The 20,840-nt window shown below is 35.5% G+C and overlaps 1 protein-coding gene across 3 annotated transcripts in view; it reads right to left on the bottom strand.

Annotated features, from left to right (window-relative positions):
* cadm1b (cell adhesion molecule 1b) overlaps nt 1–16,650 on the bottom strand; it is a 234,965-nt gene extending 218,315 nt beyond the window's left edge. The window contains exon 1 of one of the 3 annotated variants that reach the window (XM_055196277.2): nt 16,495–16,650. In XM_055196277.2, coding sequence (XP_055052252.1) covers nt 16,495–16,570 — 76 coding nt within the window. In that variant the 5' untranslated portion in view covers nt 16,571–16,650. The remainder of the gene's footprint in view (nt 1–16,494) is intronic. The other 2 variants (XM_055196276.2, XM_055196278.2) reach the window with 2 other exon arrangements.
* Nucleotides 16,651–20,840: the final 4,190 nt, after the last annotated feature.

Below are 20,840 nucleotides of genomic sequence, written 5' to 3'. Positions count from 1 at the left end.
TCTTTTTTAATGTTCTTTTTCTTTAATATTCACAACACTTATCAACAAAACATTGATTAAAATTAAGAGACAAATTATATTAAACGAAATTCATTTTAAGCAAACATTTGAAGCCAACAAAACTTAATTTAAACTCGAAAATTATGTCTTATGACTCACTCCATTTGTACCGTCATATTAGCCTTCAATCCATTACAATATATGGCGTTAAAATTACAGTCTAATCTAATTAAATTGAAACAATTAAGAACATTACAACAATATTTAAGCACAACAATACTCAAACATAAATATAAAACAGACATTCTCTATTAGGATACATGTTAAAAACAATCTGATATAGCGTTTATAATAGCTGCACTAAGTTAACTATTTTGGGCGAAACCTCCGTTGCAAACCTGAATAAAAAAAAATCACTTTCACTTTGAAAATGATGCGCTGTCACATTAAATTCAGCTCTTACTGATTTAAAATTTAACTCAATGATGGCTTAGACAATTCTCCTATTTCATGTTTAGGGTTGTTTATTTAGAAAATAATATTTTTAACTACGCCTATTAAGTTATTGTCCGTCTTAGAAATGCAATAGTTGTTAGCGGTCGCTATGCTAATATTTCCTTAAATAAGCCCTTGCTGTCCTTTTGTATTAACACAAATATTTTTCATTTTTCATAAAACATACAGTTTGAGGATCAGCATGAACGCTTTTTAGTGGCATGTGAGATCTTACCTTGAAATGGCAAACTGTAGGGCTGTCGATTATTTGTGGTAACTTTGCATAGCAAACCCACCAAACTGAACTCAAACCAAAATTTTTCCTACCCACCCATATCCATACTCGCACAATCAAATTAAAAACCACCAGAACCACCAAAATATGTGAAACATTGCATCTAATGTTACTAGGTCATGCTTGCACGCTGTTTTTTTAGAAGTGTCTCAATTGTACTTAACACAAAGTCATTTACAGTAGTTTTATATTAATTTACTTGACATTTAACTACAGTGTTAATAACTAAACATGTACAATTAAAAACGGAAAAGTGCTGACGGTGGGGCCCCCTAGCGTACTCATGGGCCCATATGCCTGGCATACTCTGAACCCCCCCTAACGGCGCCCCTGCCCGTATGGTTCCGGGTTTATATTTTAAATGGTCTGTCGGGTCCGGTTAGGTCCTAGTTTAATTACTTTGGGTCCCAAGTCTGATTAATGTTGTGTTTATAACCCGAGTCGATCGGAAAACGGCCATGAGCGCTACCGCGCTAAAGCTCGAGTGCATTTTCAGCGTGCCTTCGGTTTCTATGGCGATGGTTCTTGTTACGACCACGCGCTGCATTTGCTTTCTCACATTTTTTTAATGATCTTATTATTAATAAACCATATCTTTTCTAAAACCATATCCATATTAAGTTTGGACAGAGATTGTAGCAAAAAGCAGTGCTAATGTCAAGCCAATTGCACTGAACGAGCAAAGCAATGTAAAGTCTGTCACCGGGTCAGTAAGTAGACTTTTAAATCTGAAATAATGAGTGGATTAAGCTTTTTAAATCGGCAAGAGAGAAATAGAAAGATAGAGCAGAAGCAGTAAAAGAAAATAGAAATAGAATAGAAATTATTACCATTATAACATCAGTCATAACATCAGTCACATTTATAATCTATAGACCTGCACTGTCTATTAATATACTATACATAGTATTGTATTATATTGAGTTTGATAAAAGGGGTCTAATTGCTTCATATATCAGTGCAAAAACAGTAAGTGTTTTCGTGGTGCTTTGACAAACAGTGTCAGCTTTGTTAATGGCAAATAAAGTTTGGGGTGGTTAGATTGATGAAATATAATGTGAAATTAATATTAATTTTCAATGAATCAAAGTATTGTGTTGTGTCACACATTATTAGTTCTTCGTCATATGTATAGTAGACCATTATTTGTCAGTGGGTAATAATTGCCCTTTTCACCGGCTACCACCACCAAGTAAATTTCAGATCTGTGGAAAACACTGCAACATTTAAGAAAACAAGGCGGCATGTGGTTTAAAAGATGGCAAGTAAAATAAAAAGCATATCTGTATGCAATACAGTTTCATTATTGTTCTTTATTATCCAGAGCGCCTTAATATAACTTGAAAAAAATATGTGCGACCAAATCATATTTTGCGCCAGTAACTGAAAAAGTTGGTAGCGCAAGTGCCACCAGTGGAAAAGGTTAGTGTAGTTCCCTGTAACAGCTGTGGCATATCAAGATGCTGATTAGACAGCAAGATTATTACACAGGTGTGCCTTAGGCTGGTCACAATAAAAGGCAAATCTAAAAAGTGCCGTTTTACTGTATTTGATGTGACCACCATTTGCCTCAGGTTGTTGATTGTGGCCTGTAGAATGTTGGTCCACTCCTTACTAACACACCTGTGAGTTGGATGGATGATTTCCAAAAAAGGAGAAAATCTCACATCACACAGATTTAGACAGATTTGTGTACAATGTTTAAGAGAAATAGGCCTTTTGTGAAAAAGTCTTAGATCTTTGAGTTTAGCTCATAAAAAATGGGGATAAAAACAAAATTGTTGCATTTATAATTTTTGTGTATTTAGCTTATAATTTCATTTTCTAAATGATGTATAAATCTCAATAAAATACCCTTACAACTGGTTTTGTGGTCCATGGTCACATATAGTAATATATTGTGACATTTCCATGTTGATTGTCATACAGTACACGTGCTAACTGTTCAAGTCAATAACCTAAATCAAAATCGCAACCAAAAAATGCCAAAGCTTCTAGAATTAACGTTATAAAGTATCATATTTCGGAAAAATCAAGACCAAAATTATGAGCATGTTCCAGCAAACAATGGAATCATCTTTGAATGCAGATAATAGTTTTTGTGATTATACAATTTGCTTTTCTTCCACATTAAAATCAACTGATTTTATTTCCAACATTCTCAAGCTGGCTGTTTGACTTACAATGCTGGAAAACAAACACTCATCACACAAAACCCAACAACAGCTGGAATTCAGCGTTTGTCAGCATTAGCTAGGGCAGGGTGAACCAGCCTTTTAAAAGATTCATCCAGACAGCTGCTTGCCTCTATCTGAGCTGATTTTACTGTATGAGACGCTTCAAAATTCAATGTGAATTATCTCTGTCAGATCGTCTCTTGTTCTAACATGAATACACAAATATGCTCAAGCTGTGACGACTGACAAATTTCATCAAATGATTTAATGAGCAGTTACTGGATGACCATGCACGTTAAACTTTCATTATCTAACACTTCATGGTCAAACAGTTGCAGAAAAGATCAATGTTCTTCTGATGTGAGGAGAAAACGAAGAGATGAGGATTCATGGAAAAATACAAACTGCAAGTCTGTCTGATTAGCATCAGTCGGCATGCGTACAAGGAGCAAAAACTTAAAAATATTGCTTACAGAACAAAAAGGACTGAACCAAAACAGTGTGCAAAATGTATTGATGGGCTGGCAAGTGATGGTCATATGTTCAATCATATGGAAATAAAACAAACAATCTATTGACTTCTAAGATCATTTTCGTAATCTCTTTTTAATGGTTCATCTGCCACAATATGTTGTTCTATAAATTATCCCAGTAGGGTGAATTTTGCAGCAGATACTGACGTAAGATTGTGATTATTATTCTGCATTTTGTCTTATTCGTGTTATATAGGGTTGCACGATATTTGGGGGTGCGATATGTTGTAACTTGCTACATGATGAGATAAACGATTTGCAATCCAATAATTTTTGTAAAATGTTTGTAAAATTAACTATGTTTAAATAATGTTTCACATCTTCCACATGTCAGAGCGCATACAAGCACTCATTTGTGTGAGTTATATATAGCCTTTGTAAATATTAAAATGATTTATTTATTGCAAACGATTTCTATATGCATACTGGCATATGCGCATTTCAAAAATTCAATATTGCACAGCCCTCATTTCAAATATACTTAAATAGTCTCAGGACATATAAAGTTTTTAAATACATGACTGGAAGGTTATCACGTTTTATATATCCAATATGTTTCATTTAATATCAAGAGAAACCGCACATTTCTATTTTCCGTTCTTAAATAGTAGCGCTCTTTAAATGTTTCTTTTTATAACCGTCTCTTTTTCCAAAACAGTTTTTCTGTCGGTGTCGTTCAGCTGATAAAATGTGAGGGGCTGAATGAGGTTTTACAAATAATCCAACTTCCATGGCTGCAAACCAATTACTGAGGTTAAGATAACCTCTTTCCTGTCAGGAGAAATTAACCATTGTTTCTTCAAGACTAGCCACAGCTCTCCGGTATCTGCACAGTCACACTTGTTGCCTAAAGTTTATGCGCAATGAATCATTCACAATCTTTAGTTCTCACTTACTGTACCATATCTTTTCCAGCAGTCAAAACCTTTTCCTGAACACAACTACTTCAGAATTTTAAAAAGTTGCTAAGTTAAATTAAGTTATTAAATTAAGTTCAGAATTAAATTATTTCAGAATTTTAAAAAATTGCTAAGTTAAATTAAGTTGTTAAATTAAGTTATTAAAATTAATTTAAATGTTTGTGTTTTATATAAATATTTATTTTTTTCACCGATACCAATAGATGATTATTAAGACTGATATCTGCCAATAGCGATAGTTTGGTGGTTATATTAACTTGCATTAATTAATTTTCTGATTGTATTAATTCATATAATGACCAATAATACTAACATCAGTGGCGGCCAGTGACTTCTTTTTTCATGGGAGCTCGATGCGAATTTAGTCACAACACGTATGTAGCCCGTCATGTGTGTGGTTCCTTTTTTCAAAATATGTGTTCTGCGCGTCGAGAGATCCTGTGTGCATCACGTGTCCCGCCAAAACAAGTGCCCGCTGCTGACGCGCCCAACGGGTCCATGACAAAAGAGACGCTAGCATTTGCCAGATACTCGCATAATCTCATGCGTAATCAGAGTTTACTGTTAAGGGAGTGTCTTGCGTGTATTTTGTGAATGTGAGCATCTCTTTGATCATAAACGGTTTTGACGCGTCTGCAGCAGGCACTTATTTTGACAAAACACGTGATGCACATGGTTCACATGACGCAACAAACATATTTTGAAAACACAAGCAACACACATGAATCTACGAAAACTTATTTTGAATTTGCCCTTCTCGGATGAGCAGTCACGAGCCGCCACTGCTTAACATTAGTTATGTTTCTTTATGTTTATACACAGAGCTCAAATTCATTGCAATACCCTGTTCTCTTTTGATTGACAGGATATATCAGCCATTACTATTTGCAGTTTTTAAACTATTGGCCCATATCAAATAGTTTTCCGACACTGATTAGTAGCCAATATATGTGTACATCTCTAGTTCTATTTGTATGCAATAAATGATAACCATACCTGCCATTCTTCCCGGACGCGTCCTGTCCAGGATTTCGGTGCGTCTTCCGGAAGTCGTATTTGTTGACTGCATACGCCGTTCAGTTAAAAACATAAGACATACAATCATAGTTTCATTCTTACCTTAAAATGTAACAGTTGCTTTTCTGTAATAATAACAATAATCTTCTATGACGTATGTGGTCGAAAAATATGACTCCGGAAGACGAACCTGAAATCCTGGACAGGACGCGTCCGGGATGAATGGCACGTATGGTCATCCTAGATAACAGACTGGCAATTTGTTAAAAATATGAATGCACAAAATGAATGCACAATCCAATGTTTATAACTGTCTAGAGTCAATCATTCATTAAAATTGTCAACTAGAATCAAAAATGTAACAATTCCTTGATAAAAATCTGTACAATACAATACTGTATGTGCAAAAAAACATCCCAATTTTCTCTCTTTCACCAAGTGAATCCAGTGGAGTATCTTAGCTGTTACCAAGATTGCACTCTTCTGGACTGAGATGTCTGTTGAAGCCATTTTCGAGCTTGGGTGTCACAGCCCCAGAAGCCCCTATTATCAGTGGAACTACTCGAGCTTTGGTTCACCATATTTTTCAAAGCTTTGCCTTCAATTTCAGATATTTTTCAGGCTTGTCATTCTCTGACACATGCCGTTTTTTATCCATGTCTGTGACACATGAAAACAGCTGTCTTAAGGACTGTACAGTACACTACCCTATCAAGCTAAGCTATACACTCATCATAAATTAAAATAGTTATTCAAGTCACCTTTATTTTATAGCTACTAAGAAAAGGTACTAAAACAACACTAAGCTACTAAAGGGGGCAATATAGTGTATTTAAAAACTATGGTCTGATTCGCAATTTTACATTTCCTTTGGTGTGTAAGTGTGTATTAGTTCATGTTAATGATATGCAAAAGGTACATACTCCAAAGTAAACAATGACGTTATTTATCGTTTCCAACGTAAATCTCTTTTTTTGGTAAGGAGCATCACATTTCCGGCTGATGTCAGAGGTATTTAGGCCAAACAACGTACAGATTAGACGGCGCTTTTCAGATCAATGAGCTTTATACAAAAACAGAGTTTTTTTTTAGGCAGGCAGTATATCTGGGGCTACTTTACAAAAATGTAAAGTATGTGGAAAATAATGTGTTTTTTGAACCATAAAGCATGCAAACACATTATATTATAACAAATACCCAAAATAACGTTTTTAGCAATGAAATAGGTGCACTTTAAATGCATAGCCTACCCATTAAATAATATTGTACCTGACCAGTATTTATCAGACACAAAAACAATGGGTTACAAATAATGGTGGAATTATTCTGTGACCCTGGTGTGAGCAAAAATGTGCCATTTTTGGGTGAGCCCTTTTAACTTGTCAATTAAGAGAAAACACTTCCCTGCCAATGACAAGTTTTTTTCCGACAATCCATTATCTACCAGGTGGCACTCTTACCCAACTAATAAAACCCAGAAGTATTTCCCCCCAGTGGACCGTCATTGTACCCCAGGGGGGGTCTTGGCTAGGCTAAATCAAAATATTAAAATAATTAAAATATTCTAATTGTTCGGAAATGTTATCCCTCCCTATTACATTAACATAAAGCATCAAAAAAAAAATTCCATTATAGTGAGGCGAGATACATTGCTTGCAAATGGTTTTAGAAAGTTTTTGTTTTAATAGTTATGTAATTCATTGCAATAGATGATGTAGCTTCTGTTACACACTTTGCATTATAATTGCAAACAGTATGCAGAAAGTGTGTAGTGTTATGGATTTAAATATATTTGTAAAGAATGTTTATGTCATCTTTCACGAGAATAAAAAATATTTCTCGTAGTTCTCATAACTCACATGAGATTCTTAAAAACTGTTTAATAAATGATGATAATTTTGTGCAAAGAGACAATCTGCTTTATTAAAAATATATGTAATATACAAATTGGGGTGGGGGTGGAGCTTTTGCTATGTTTTTGGGGGGCCTTACCACTCTGAAGTTTGGGAAGCTCTGCCTTAGGGCAAACAATTCAAACTCTGTATATGTTTTGAGGATTGCTCGGAAACTAATCTCTATCAAAAGTCCTTCACAAAAATGCAATTATCTCAGCCTTTTGCTCAAAATTTTGTATTTTTAAAGAAACCTGCCTATATTTGAGAGGTAATAAAAAGAGAACGAATAAAGGTAGAATGAAACCTTTATTTTTTTTGGAAGCAGAGGGTCTGTTCTTTCATTTGATATATTGTATGTTTATATATTTAAAGGCAGAGTAGGCAGGTTTAAGTCAAAAAAAAGTCTAAAACACTTCTTTCCAAATTTGTTTAAACTGTCTTTATATACCAATACATAAGTAAAATGTAAGTACTCTGAAAAAGAGAGTATAAGGCCCTGTTTACACGTGCATGGTTATTTTTAAAAACTGAGAGATTTATGCCCCTCGTTTACACGCAAACGGAGAACTCGCCTTTGAAACCGATTGTTTCTAAAAACTCCGGCCAGAGTGGAGATCTTGAAAATCTTTGGTTGCACGGTTGCATGTAAACTGAGACAAAAGGATGTTTAAGCAGGCAACATCACAGAGTATGCACCAGAGCATCTCGAGAGCGAGTCTACTTTGACGTCATCGATCACCTACTGCAACAACTCCTCCCTCCAACATGAAGAACCAGTTCGCTTCACCACCAGCGCTGCCGATGATTGGCTTACGTGGGCTTGAGCTTCTCTTGACAGCATATATGCATGGGTACGTGTAAATAAACACTTTTCTGAAAACTGACATGTGTGCACGATATTATTTTTAAAACTGTAGAGGTTGAAATGTCCGTTTATGAAAATAGCCGTACACGTGTAAAGATAGCCTAAAATCGAGTGTCTGTAGACCCCTTGCGACTGTTTTAAACACAGCTAATTATTTCCATTCACTCCACCCCCTCCCTTCTGGATTTCTTCTAAAGCCACGCCCCAAAACACATGAACGCGCAACGTCAACCGGCTCTGCTGGGAGAAGCATTTACCTCAGACGAGCGGAGAGGAAGGAGTGTGGTGCATGATGTAGTAACATCATGTCACAATCACATGGACTAATACACCTAACTTTATCACTATGAATATAAACTATTTGGATGTCTTTTAGTACTCACTATTAAGCTAAAATATCGATAATGGTAAAGTTTTAAATATATTTTGTTTGATTCGGTAACAAATGGGCTAGTTATATTTATAAGAGAAAGCTAAAAACAGATTGCATTGATACAAGTTTTTTTTATTACAATCAGTTACACTGTGATTAAGGTGAATTTCATGGAAGATTCATAACATAAATGGTGTTTTGCATGTAAGAGTTTCCATGATGAAAGCATTGTTGACTCTGATGAGGACTACACTCCGGAGACAATACCGATACCGTATCGTTGACTCGGGGAAAAGCCACGCGATAATTACTCTTGTTTGATTTCTTCGTTAATTCCTTTTTTGCCTTGTTTGCCTTCGCTGACTGGATATGCAGGTACTGTGAGTTCTGAATGCTCTTTCTCTGCCGTACTTTTGCTCTTCAGAGTGCCTCGTGCACGTTCAAATCAATCGGGTGTGCGCATGTGTGGACAGATCCCGTAGCAATAGGATTGGTAGCCATGGTCGCGAGAGAGAGTGGTAGTCGCGCTAGCCAATCATTTGTTTAGTTCCGAATGGAAATAATTAACTGTGTTTAAAACAGCCGTGAGAGGTCTACAGACACTCGAGTATTATACCCTCTTGTTCAGAGTAATTCATTTTACTTATGTATTGGTATATAAAGACAGTCCAAACAAAATTTGCAAAAAAGTTTTCTAGATAATTCCTGCCTATCCTGCCTTTAAAAAAGAAAATTTTCTGAAAGGCATTAAACTTAAAAAATGCTGGCGCTGGCTGGCAACTTAAAAAAAAATACTGTCGGGGAAAGAGTTAATGACTTAATTTGGACAGCGATTTTTTTGCACCATCAGATTTCAGATTTTAAATAATTGCATCTCATCCAAATATGGTCCTATAACAATAAAACACACAATTGAAGTCTTATTTATTCAGATTATACACGGTATTAATCTAAATAAAAAATTACCTTGTCTGGTTTGTGGTCCAAGGTCACATATTGACTTTGATTAAATACTGATAGTAAATCAGCTCATCTCACGAACCTTTAAACAAGTTTCACTAAAATTAATAAATGTCCCTGACTGTAACTGGACTGGTAAAGCATTTTGTTAGCATGGTTTAAATCCCCAGGGAACACACTTAATGATAAAATGTATACCTTGAAGTGTACTGTAAGTTGCCTTAAATAAAAGTGTTTGCTGAATGTATAAATGTAATGAACGGGACTTTCAAACACCACTGGGAGAAAAGACAAATACTAGCTGCATGAACTGTATAATGTAAAATACGATAAAAAATATAGTGTTATGTCATGCTAAACACCGCTACTCACTGGAGACTGTAACAGCCGAGCAACTATTATTATGCTACTGAAAAATGTCACTATCATCTCTATACTTTTAATAAGGTACTCCCTAGCACTGGTAAACACATTTACTGGTGTTATCATCTACCGTAATTTGCTTCTAAATCTGGAATTCTGGTATCGCAGGAATAAGATGCTTGCCAAACAACAGACTAACTGAAGTTGTGCTACTTCCCCATATTACATTTCTGACTTTGCATCACACAAATGTATTACATAAATCAATAGCTTTGTTAAGTGTAAATTAAAAAGCTATTGTGCTGAGTGCTCAAAGCTCCAGATGAGAACAGATACGTCACATGAAGAGCAGAGAAAAGAGATAACACCCCTATTGAATAGATGAGATGTAAACTACTGAGATCTTTTAAAAAAAACACATTCACATTTTGAGCCAAAGTATGATGGCTCAAAATATGACTGTCCTGATGTTTATCTTCATAATCCCATTTTAGCCTCTAAAGTCATACAGACTTGTGTCAGAGTGCAGAAATATGAATGTTTTAAATGAATCCCGTCACGTCTTCAAGTGGGGAACTGGTTTACTTACAACACCTTGCAGAACTTATTATCAAACGCAAATGCAAGACCTTCGCATACACGTGGTACATCAAGTTAACATTTGTTTAAATGAATAAGACAGGCACTTGCCTCATATACAAGATGTAATGGCTACGGCAAGGATACGGTTTCAACAGTGCTCTTAATGCTGTGAAATGACATTAATCACACATCATGCCTAACAAGCGCCTGTGCAACAGGCGAGCCAAGAAAAAAAATCCCATCATGCAATTCTGTCGACCTACGGTTATTCAATTTGACACATTTGATACTCTACCATTCCTCAATCAACCACAAAGGAGAGGCTTCATTACGTGGACACCATTCCCCCACGGGACCAGCGATCAATAGACGGTTGATTCAAGTGAATTGCTACGGGTGCATTGTCCTGATTCAACAGTGACAAATGATAAATTAAGGTCCTATTGTAAAACTGTAATTAAGATAGCGTGTCCCAATAGAATAACTCTGAGTTGAGTTAAACCTTTAAAAACATTTGTTTTAATGGACCATTGAAGCATTTTAATACAAACTGTGCTTGAGACTTGGGATTTCGCACAAAAGTAGAAGTTTGCAATTATTGATTTCAATAGATTTTTGCAGAAGTTATAAACTATACCGAATATTTTATCATGCAGCAACAGAATCAAATTCAATTCATGTAAGTGGTTCAGTACAGATAGTGTGGTAAGTTATCTAATATAAACCTAACTGTTTAAAAACCATCATTTTATACGTATCCAGACCTTGACAGTGAAAATCAATGCAGCTCATTCTACCAGCATTGTCAAAAAGAAAAGATTTGTATACAGAAGAGAAAAAATGTTACATGCAAACAATAAAATGCGACTAAGAATATTAAAGAAAAGAAAGAACTTCAGCTTCTCATGTGAAGAGCTGTGCATCTAAAAGATCTCATTGTATCTTGATTCATAATTATAACTTGATAGAAGCAAGCAAAATTGTACAGAAACCATAATATTAGAATTGTCAACGTTTGATTTTTAGGGAGTTCGGATTTCATTTTTGTACAGTTAACACGTATTTTTCACACAATTTACTTATCTGTATAGCGCTGTTTTCACTGTCCTTAAAACAGGTTTATGTCTTCCTTGTTCTACGAAAGTCCCTCCTTCAGAAATACGTATCGAGTTCTGATTGTGTAGCTTGTTTAGTGTGTTGTGATTCGATAGCAGCTTAGATTGCCGTTAGCTTAGCTGTGGGCGGAGTTTAGTCAAAAAACTGTTCTAGTGACGTCATTAAAGCAGGAAATAGAGGGCTGTAGTCCAAACCGGCTGTTTGCTGTAGGCTTTAAAAGGCGAATTCTGTTAAAGAAAATATATCGCCTGGCAGTAAACTTTGAGCTTTATCATTTTATAGTTATAATTTATGCTATTATAGCAACATTACACACTAAATAGGGTTTAAAAAATGGGATCAGACAGAGCGTGACCTTTAAATCTTGACTAGTTGGTGTAACTTATAAAATAAAGTTGAATCAGCTTAACTTATTTCAACTTTATTTTATAAGTTACAGTAACTTTTGAACAGTCAAGATTAGGGATGCACCGATATGGAAATTTTGGCCAATACCGACAACCGATAACTCTTTATATTTGGGGGGGCGATAACCTATATATATATATATATATATATATATATATATATATATATATACAATGAAAAACTCCCAGACCGCGGACATCTTGTCTTTGCGCTAGACTAGCATACTCTTCTTAAGCCCGCAACACGTGTCATCTTCGTGCTATGTCACAGAAAGCACCAATCAAAACTTCACATGGCCAGCAATAAGCAAGTGAAGTGGTTCAACAAACCAAAATAATCCATAATTTATCGGCTTTCATTTATCGGCCTAATTTTGCTATCAGACGATAACCGATAATATTAAAAATAAGCAGTTATAACAATATGTCGGCCGATATATCGTGCATCCCTAGTCAAGATAAAAAATGATTTTTAATTATTAATTTAAAAAATTTCATGGCAACCATGAATTGTTTACAATGCATAAAATCACGACTGTGCAGACAGATGTTTCCGTCCCAGAACCTGGTTCTGCTCGAGGTGGTGAGATCAACCACTGTGAATATCCAGCGTCCTGACATTCTTAGGTATTTAGCAGCTCTATTGAATAGCACCTCCCCTCTGAGTCACCATCTGTATGTACTATTGATTGGTCACTCTCTCTTACTCAGACAGCTGGAGTCCCACTCTACGTCTCAACTGATCGATGGTGATGCGATCTGCAGTCGAGACTGCATTCACGATGTCACTAACTAGCTCGCCTCTCTCCGCTTTAAATATTTTAAAACGTTGAGAACGCAATCAATTTTTGGTTAAGGGGAGGTGGGAGAGACGCTATATAACCACAGAGACCCAAACAAAAACAAGGCTTGAGTGAATGCAGGGGTCCCTGGAGACGACGCTGAGACGCTATAGGTTCCATCAGCAGCTAAGTGGGTCACATCTTGTCGAGCTTCGGGGGCATGTCATCGTTCATATGTTTCTCAACATTTTTCATGGCGAGATGAAGTAGGTCATCACAACATGCATGTAAAAAATAAGTACATGGTCTGTAAACACACCTATAGGAGCGAACCTGCGCATTTGCCTGTGTGTACTGGAACGGGTCTCAAAGGATGGAAAGGTATAATTTAGCTGGTTATTATTTAAAGCCAACATGAATAAATCATTTTACTTGCATAACTTGACATATTTGAACATGAAACCTGTGAGTGACAGGTGGTTAAAGTAAAACATTTTATTTCATTGAAAAAACATTTCACAGTGAACTTTTATTAATAAAATAAAATTCACTAAACTAGAATCACTAAACTCTGAAAGGTGGCATCAATCAAAATATCTCCAAACCGATCCATTGTATCAACATGCTCGCGATGCTATCTTTCCGTAGCTCTTCTGCGTCTGGGAAGCCAAACAGACCGTGAACTTTGTGCCCTGATAAACAACCTAATTCGATTTTTTTCATGGTCAGTGCCAAAACAATTCGCCAACTAGGACAGACAATGAGCTGGGTCCATGAAAGACAGGGCAGATTGAGAACAATGACAATATTTATCACAGAAGACACAAGCCCCCTCCCCTCATCATATTCCCCCCTCTCATTACTCCAGCAGCGTCATGAATGAAGCATTCTCTCACCACTGGGCTTTTCTTCAATTCGTTACAACTAATTGACTCGGTGGTGCCGCATAGCTCTCTCCACCAGTATCTTTCCTACAGCAGCGATAGTCTTTAAGCATCATTTTGTTTATGATCTAGTACTACAGATGAGAGGATACTTCAGCTGTGATGTTTAGTAATACAGAGGACAGAAACCAAGATAAGAGAGGTTTTTGTAGTCCTGTACTTGCGTGTTTACTCGGTAGACGGTGTTCTGTTGTGAAGTTACATAAGTGGATGAGCAATGTAATAACCTGTATAACAGATTGCAAAGTATGACCCATCTATTTGATGAAATACACAAACGCAAAATGAATCAGAATTGTTGAGCTGTCAAAATTATATAACTTTAAAGCCCACTTTGAACTTCGGCATTAAAAGAAGACCCCTTTGAAGCGAGATGTGCTTATTCTGATTCAAGTTCGTTAATGACACGGCAAAAAAAAAACTTATAATTGTGCCGGGCAGCATCATTTTCTCACGACCCATGTTTATAGAAAGTTATCCACATATTTTCCATCTCGGCAACTTTAGCATCTGGTATGGCCATAATGCAGTGTTGTGCATTATTTAGCAATCAGCACAAGGCTTATTAAGCAGGGATAATGTAAATCTAATGAGCTATAAATTCTTTTGCTTTAAATAGAAAGGAGAATTATTTCTACAAATTGAAAGCGAACGCACCAAGGGTAAAGATTTTAATATACCGCCAATCACCAGTACATGTTGGGATTCGGTCCATTTTGGGAAAACAAACAAGTAACAGCGTGACAATCTCAGCGCAGGCGTGCAGAAAGACGATTCACCGTAAATGGCTTTAAACAAAATCCCTCTGCCGCGCGCGAGCATATGCGCTCTGTTTTTTACTTGGCTTTTCTCTGCGGGTATGTTTAAGAGGGTTTCCTGCTTGATTTTAGAGGATTTTAAATGAGTGCTGATTGTTGTGCGGAGTGTCAGAACATTCATCTTCCATAACATTCATCACAGGGCATCGTGAATTATGCAAAAGCTGCAGTGTGTTTGTAATATTTACAACTTGAGCTCCTCACAAACGCATGGAGACCTGTGAGTCATTCACACCGAAAATTACCCCTGACTGGAGGCAATTTACATGAATATCCAATCTCATTACGATAGCCTACTGTATGAGAAGATTTGCTATTAATTGTATATATACACTTACTGTATGCTATTAATAGTATAGTATTAATACTAATTATATATATATATATATATATATATATCTATATAGCTTTATTTCTATATATTGGTTTAATTGAGCAAATATATATGCTCTGTTAAACCAATAATATGCAGTTCTTCTTTTAAGACTCATGCTGTTCACTGTGCATTTGCCTCTTTATAGCTTTTATTCAGTATAGTGTGTGATGAGGTCAGATGCAAAAGCCTCTAAACGCCATTTGTCAAAAATGAGATAATGATATTAACCGAATATTAACTTAAACATAAAATAAATAAGAGTCTGATTTTAAAAAATGCTAATTTACAAGAAAACATGTCAGAAACACTAAGAGGGTTTTGCATCTGACCTCTTCATATGGGAGTGGAGCTTTCAAAATTATGATCTTACAATTATATAAAAGTAAGAAAATGCTAAAATTGTTTTAGGTGGAGCAAGTCTATGCATGATATCTGGAGAGCAACTACCTGGCATGCATATGGATAGGATAATGTAAGAACAGCTTGGAAAGACACCCATGAGCCGATTAATATGAGCATTTAAGAGCACTTACACAAAAGTAAGTGGCTGTAAATATTGTAAAGAAAAAAGCATGAAAAAAAACATTCCGTCTCAGAAACAGAATGGCATGCTTCTGTTAACAGTGGGCTGCAACATCCACACCAAATGATCAAGTCACAAAACAAACGCGTGCACCCCCAGGTGACTCTTGTGATGCTGTTACACTGTTTATTACAAAGGAGTTTACGCGGTACACAGGCATTATTTCACACTGCATAACGCGCCACCGTTACAATAATCTTTATACAGTAAGGCATGTATGAAAAAATACCCAACATGTACAGTACGACTGAAAGCTGGGAAATCACACTCAGCACGGCAGCACACGCAGTACGAAGCCAGTAAGTTGCGGAAAACCTGTTGATGGATGAGACGCACACGGAGCGAATCTCAGCGCTTCCCGTACAGTATAACGAAGCTAAATATCAGTCAAAAACATCTTTAGGCATACTGAATTACATATGAGTCCTTAAATACCTCACACAAAACAGACCAGAACATTTCAGTTTGAAACAAATACAAAATGTGTGCGCGTAATGCCGATTAAATTCACTGTATGAAGTGAATGGAATTGTATCGCTTTATTCTGCATTGCGCGCGTTCGTTATTCACAACCATTTCGGGTAATAAAATAATGCTTTTACACAAATACACAGTTAAACATCACCTATAAAGTCGTTTAAAATCATTTTGAAGTGCGTTTCAGATAGCAGCAACCAACCAGAGTTCTAGCTGAGTAAAAGGCACTTGTTCCCTCACATCAGCATCACTAGGTATCCAAAAGCATCAGGACAGCACTTTTCTCCAGCTAAACAACCACAAACACCATTCATAACAGTTAAACGTGCTTAAAAACTGTCCATACCAAATCCGATGCTGACTGTATATAAACTATAAATCACACTTTAGTACGCAAAGAGCTTTGAGAGTACTGTACACTGCGACTATATGCAGAGCATCATGCGCAAGTAATTGCATATGTTTACACGCTGCCCTGACTCGCCCAGACATCACACAAGCGTCCGCGTGTCTTACCTTGAGGCAGAAACGCTGCTAAAATCACGTAGAAAAAGAGTGAAATTGAGTGAGATGCGAATCCCGAGATCGCCATGTTGAACACCTGCTTCAGACTGGCGCCGCTAAATCACCTAGAGACGCTCGCGGGATAATGACATGCGCGGGAGGGAGAGAGTGAGGGAGTAAACACGCACACATATACACATGGGCGCGCGCGCGCATAAAGTAGCCTATGCATGCAATTCTACTGCAAACCCGGTCATATAGTAAACACTAGAAGTGTTTGAAAGTGTGCAAGACATTTTTTTTCTCTTTTCCCATAATGTAATTTAAATGTAGCGTCCTATGCTATAGTGGGATTCAAAAGGCATATTCTGTGAAGCTGCATTGAAACGAAGTGAAATATGCTACACACAAATAGCCTAAATGTTAATGTAATTGAATTTTTTAATGTACATAACTATATATAGTATAGTAAACCTCTAAATTTTAGTATACTATATGACTGCTACAACTTTGTTAATAGCAATACTTTGATAAGCTGTGTACTCATATTACAACTTTTAAATTAGTAAGGTTAACTGTGATGATTTGTAGTAGCCTACTAGGCTATTAATATATGATAGTAATTGCTATACTTTGTTAATATATAGGCCTATATTATTCTGTAGTATTAACTATATTAAATTAGTTATTATAGCTATGTACTTTTAAAATTACTGTGGTAAGGTTCAAAAACACTATGTGGTATATTTTACTATAGTTTACTCGAGTAAATACTGAAGTGTATTACGGTATTTTTCATGTGGGTACGTTTGTTGCAAATAAAAAATAGTTTTGAAGATCTCTCAAGTGAAGCCAACAGATTCTTGTATACTGAAATAAATTTACAAAATTTCCAATTTGTAAGTTTATTCACAAAATGTTGGGTAATTTCAGGTAAACTGGGACATCCTTGACATTGATATGCCTGTCGAAAGTGTCCTAATTTACATGAATTCCGCCTATCAGTATGTTTTTTTGTGAATCAAGCCTGAATTCTTTTCACAGTTTCATGCGGTTTTACACACAAAGAGCGCCCCCTGTGTTCATGATTAAGAAGAGCAGTCTCAACACAGCCTAATGCAGATTGGACTAAGGCTTTAAACGTTGATCAATACATCACCAATGTGTCTTAAGCATATCCACTAAACAATATTTCGAATGCAGATACAGACACAATAAAACTTGTTGCAAAAAAGTAGAACAACGAGCAGAAGTGACATCCCAAAATATGGCAAACAGTCTGTCATTGCTTTGTCCATCTGCCCTCCCATAAATCACACTGAATACTCATCCATCTGTGTATGAGTATTTGTAGTGATTTATGAGTGCAATCATTTCGGTTGCATTTTACAGCATTAACCCGTCAGTCATAACAACTTAACTAAATGCAAATTACATCTTATTCATCCAGTTTTTCACTGCCTTGAGTAAAGCTGACTAAATAGCACATTTTTATGCGCCTTTTTCTTCAGTAACACTTTACATTATATTATATTGTCTATGTTACAGGTTGCTACTGTATAATGTATTACAGTAGCAATACAAATAACAATTACAAGTGGCTCTACAAAATAATTACAAGTTGTTTTGTTGATGTTTTTAGTAGGCCTACAATTACACTGTAATATGATCAATGTACTGTACATGTACAAAAATTACATTGTAAAACCCATAATAACTTTTCAGTATTTATAACTAAAAGCAAGTGGTTTTTGCCATGTATCTGTGGGGTGTTTCGTAATTCATGTCTTTTATTTTGAAATGATCATGTCTGTTTTGTAGTTCCATGTTCATGGTCTTTGTAGTTTTTTTGTGTTACCCTACCCTAATGTCTACAGGTGTGTCTATTTACCTTTCATTAGTCAGTGTATATATACTCCAGTGTTTCCCATTGTCTTTTGTCAAGATTTGTTAGTTTTCTGCTGTTTGGTGAGGTTTATGCCATGTTTAGTCTTTGTGCACGTTTATATCTTTGCTCATGTTAATAATTTTGGTGAATTAATTGCACTTGGGTCCTACAATGGATTATTTATCAAAAAAATATATAACATGTGAATATAATATATGAGCCAAAAATAGTAGTAAAATGAATGATTACCAAAACCTCTTCACCATGGTACTATCACAGTACTGTTTAAAGGGATAGTTAACTTTAAAATGAAAATTCTGCCTTTATTTACTCATCCTCGTGTTTTTCTAAACCTGTATGAATTTCTTTTTTCTAATGAACACAAAAGAAGATATTTTGAGAAATGATGGTAAACACACAGCAGATAGTAGGAACAAATATTTTGGAAGTATTGTGATAAATGACGGTAAGCACACAGTTGACAGTACCCATTAAATTCCATCATATTTTTTATTCCTACATTGGAAGTCTATGGTCACTATCTTCTGTGTGTTTAACATCATTTCTCAAAATATCTTCTTTTGTGTTCGTCAGAATCATAATGAAGAAATTCATACAGGTTTAGAACAACATGAGGATGAGTAAATGATGACAGAATTTTCATTTTAAAGTAAACTATCTCTTTAAGATGATGATTTGAACTTTGCTTCCATACAGCAAAAAAATTATTTCTAAATATATTTCATAATATACAAAAATTTTAAATATTTTTTGGAATATGTTTACAAAAATATGTTTCACCAATATATTTTTTGACCTTTTTTGTATATTTTGAAATAAATTTAAAAGTAAATTCATTTTAAAAATATATATTTAGCCCTCCATATTCTTCAATCCAAGGAAATATAAAACCGTTGTTTATGTTAACCTGTAAACATAAAAGTTTTAAAAAGGTTTAAATTAAATATATTTTTAACTTTTAAAGTATACTTTATGAAATTAACTTGTGTTTAGAATAAAACAAATTTAGGCAAAAAATACATTTTTGCCATATGGTTTGTAAAATTAGAAATGTATTTGCTTGCCCTTGAAATACAGATTGAAATATATGTTAATATATGAAGGTTAAAACTAAATATATTTCCAAATTAAAAAATATTTGAGCATAACATTCTACAAAATGTATTTAGCATATATTTAAAATACATTTTTGAGAAATGTTTGTTTTTTTGCCGTATGGTTAAAGCTTTGTTCCCAGAGGATGTCAAAATGTTATTTCACATCCAGTTTTAAATTAGCACTAATGCATTCAAGTGTAAGTTCAATGTTAATCTTCAAGTGTTTCTTTTCACCCAGTAGACACATAATTAAGAATTACAAATAGGCTGAATCATTATAAACATCAGCAAAAACCCATTCAACAATTCTCCATTGGAAAACCATCGAGACCTTAAACTAAACCTTGTACAGTATTCACATAAACAGCTCTATTCAAACCAGACCTAAGAGACCAAAACATAAATATCTCTGACTTAATCTTGAATATAATTCAGAGCAACAAAACAGCAGCAAATAGTTCTGAGACTAGAGTTGAGAGAAAAAGTAAACACAAACACACACACACACACACACACACACACACACACACACACACACACACACACACAGTCAGGCACACAGTGTTTGTGGTTTACACATAGACAAACTTTATATTTTATTCCCCTTAGTCCCTAACCTCAACCATCACGTCTTTAATTTATAGAAAACTACCATTTAGTATGTTTTTAAGCCGTTCAGTTTTCGGGGAAACAGGAAGTGTTTCATGTTTATTGCATGTTGATTGCATTATAAACATGTCATTATACACTATTCATGCCCTGTAAACCACATATACCAACCCACTCACACAGAACTATTACAGCAGATAAGTTCAGGGTATTGAAAGAGTTTAGTGCATTATTTGCTGTATCGCCATATGCCGGTACAAGTAGCTGAGCAGACAGGATGCCATCTAATTGCTCAATCTATTTGCATCTTTTTTTCTAACTGTTTCATGTCAATCCTCATTCTATGGCAGACACAGATAGCATTCACAACCTAATTTTAATCTCCCAGCCAGTTTTCTCACCAACGATTGAATTTCACGCATCAAATTCACTTTTGATATCATTATCTGCGGCAGGCTGCCAACTCTTACGCTCTTAAAGGTAGCAAACGGTGCAGCGAGATATTGTATAACAGCAAGATAACAAGCATTGGGTAATACCTGTCCGGGCTGTGTCATACGCTAGTGTGCCTTTTTTACATTAACAGGCTATTTTAATCAGTTAAATTCAGCTTCCAACACTGTGAAATGCTTTCTGTAAATTCTGCTGTCTTGTTTCTAGGGTTGTAAAATGTTTGCTGTGTATTAAGCAATAAGGTACAGGACACTGTGCTATGTTGTGAATAATGTAAAGTGCCTGCAACC

The sequence above is a fragment of the Misgurnus anguillicaudatus genome, chromosome 24 (assembly GCF_027580225.2).
Source record: "Misgurnus anguillicaudatus chromosome 24, ASM2758022v2, whole genome shotgun sequence".
NCBI classification, from domain to species: Eukaryota; Metazoa; Chordata; class Actinopteri; order Cypriniformes; family Cobitidae; genus Misgurnus; species Misgurnus anguillicaudatus.
This window is presented reverse-complemented; position numbering and strand designations above follow the sequence as displayed.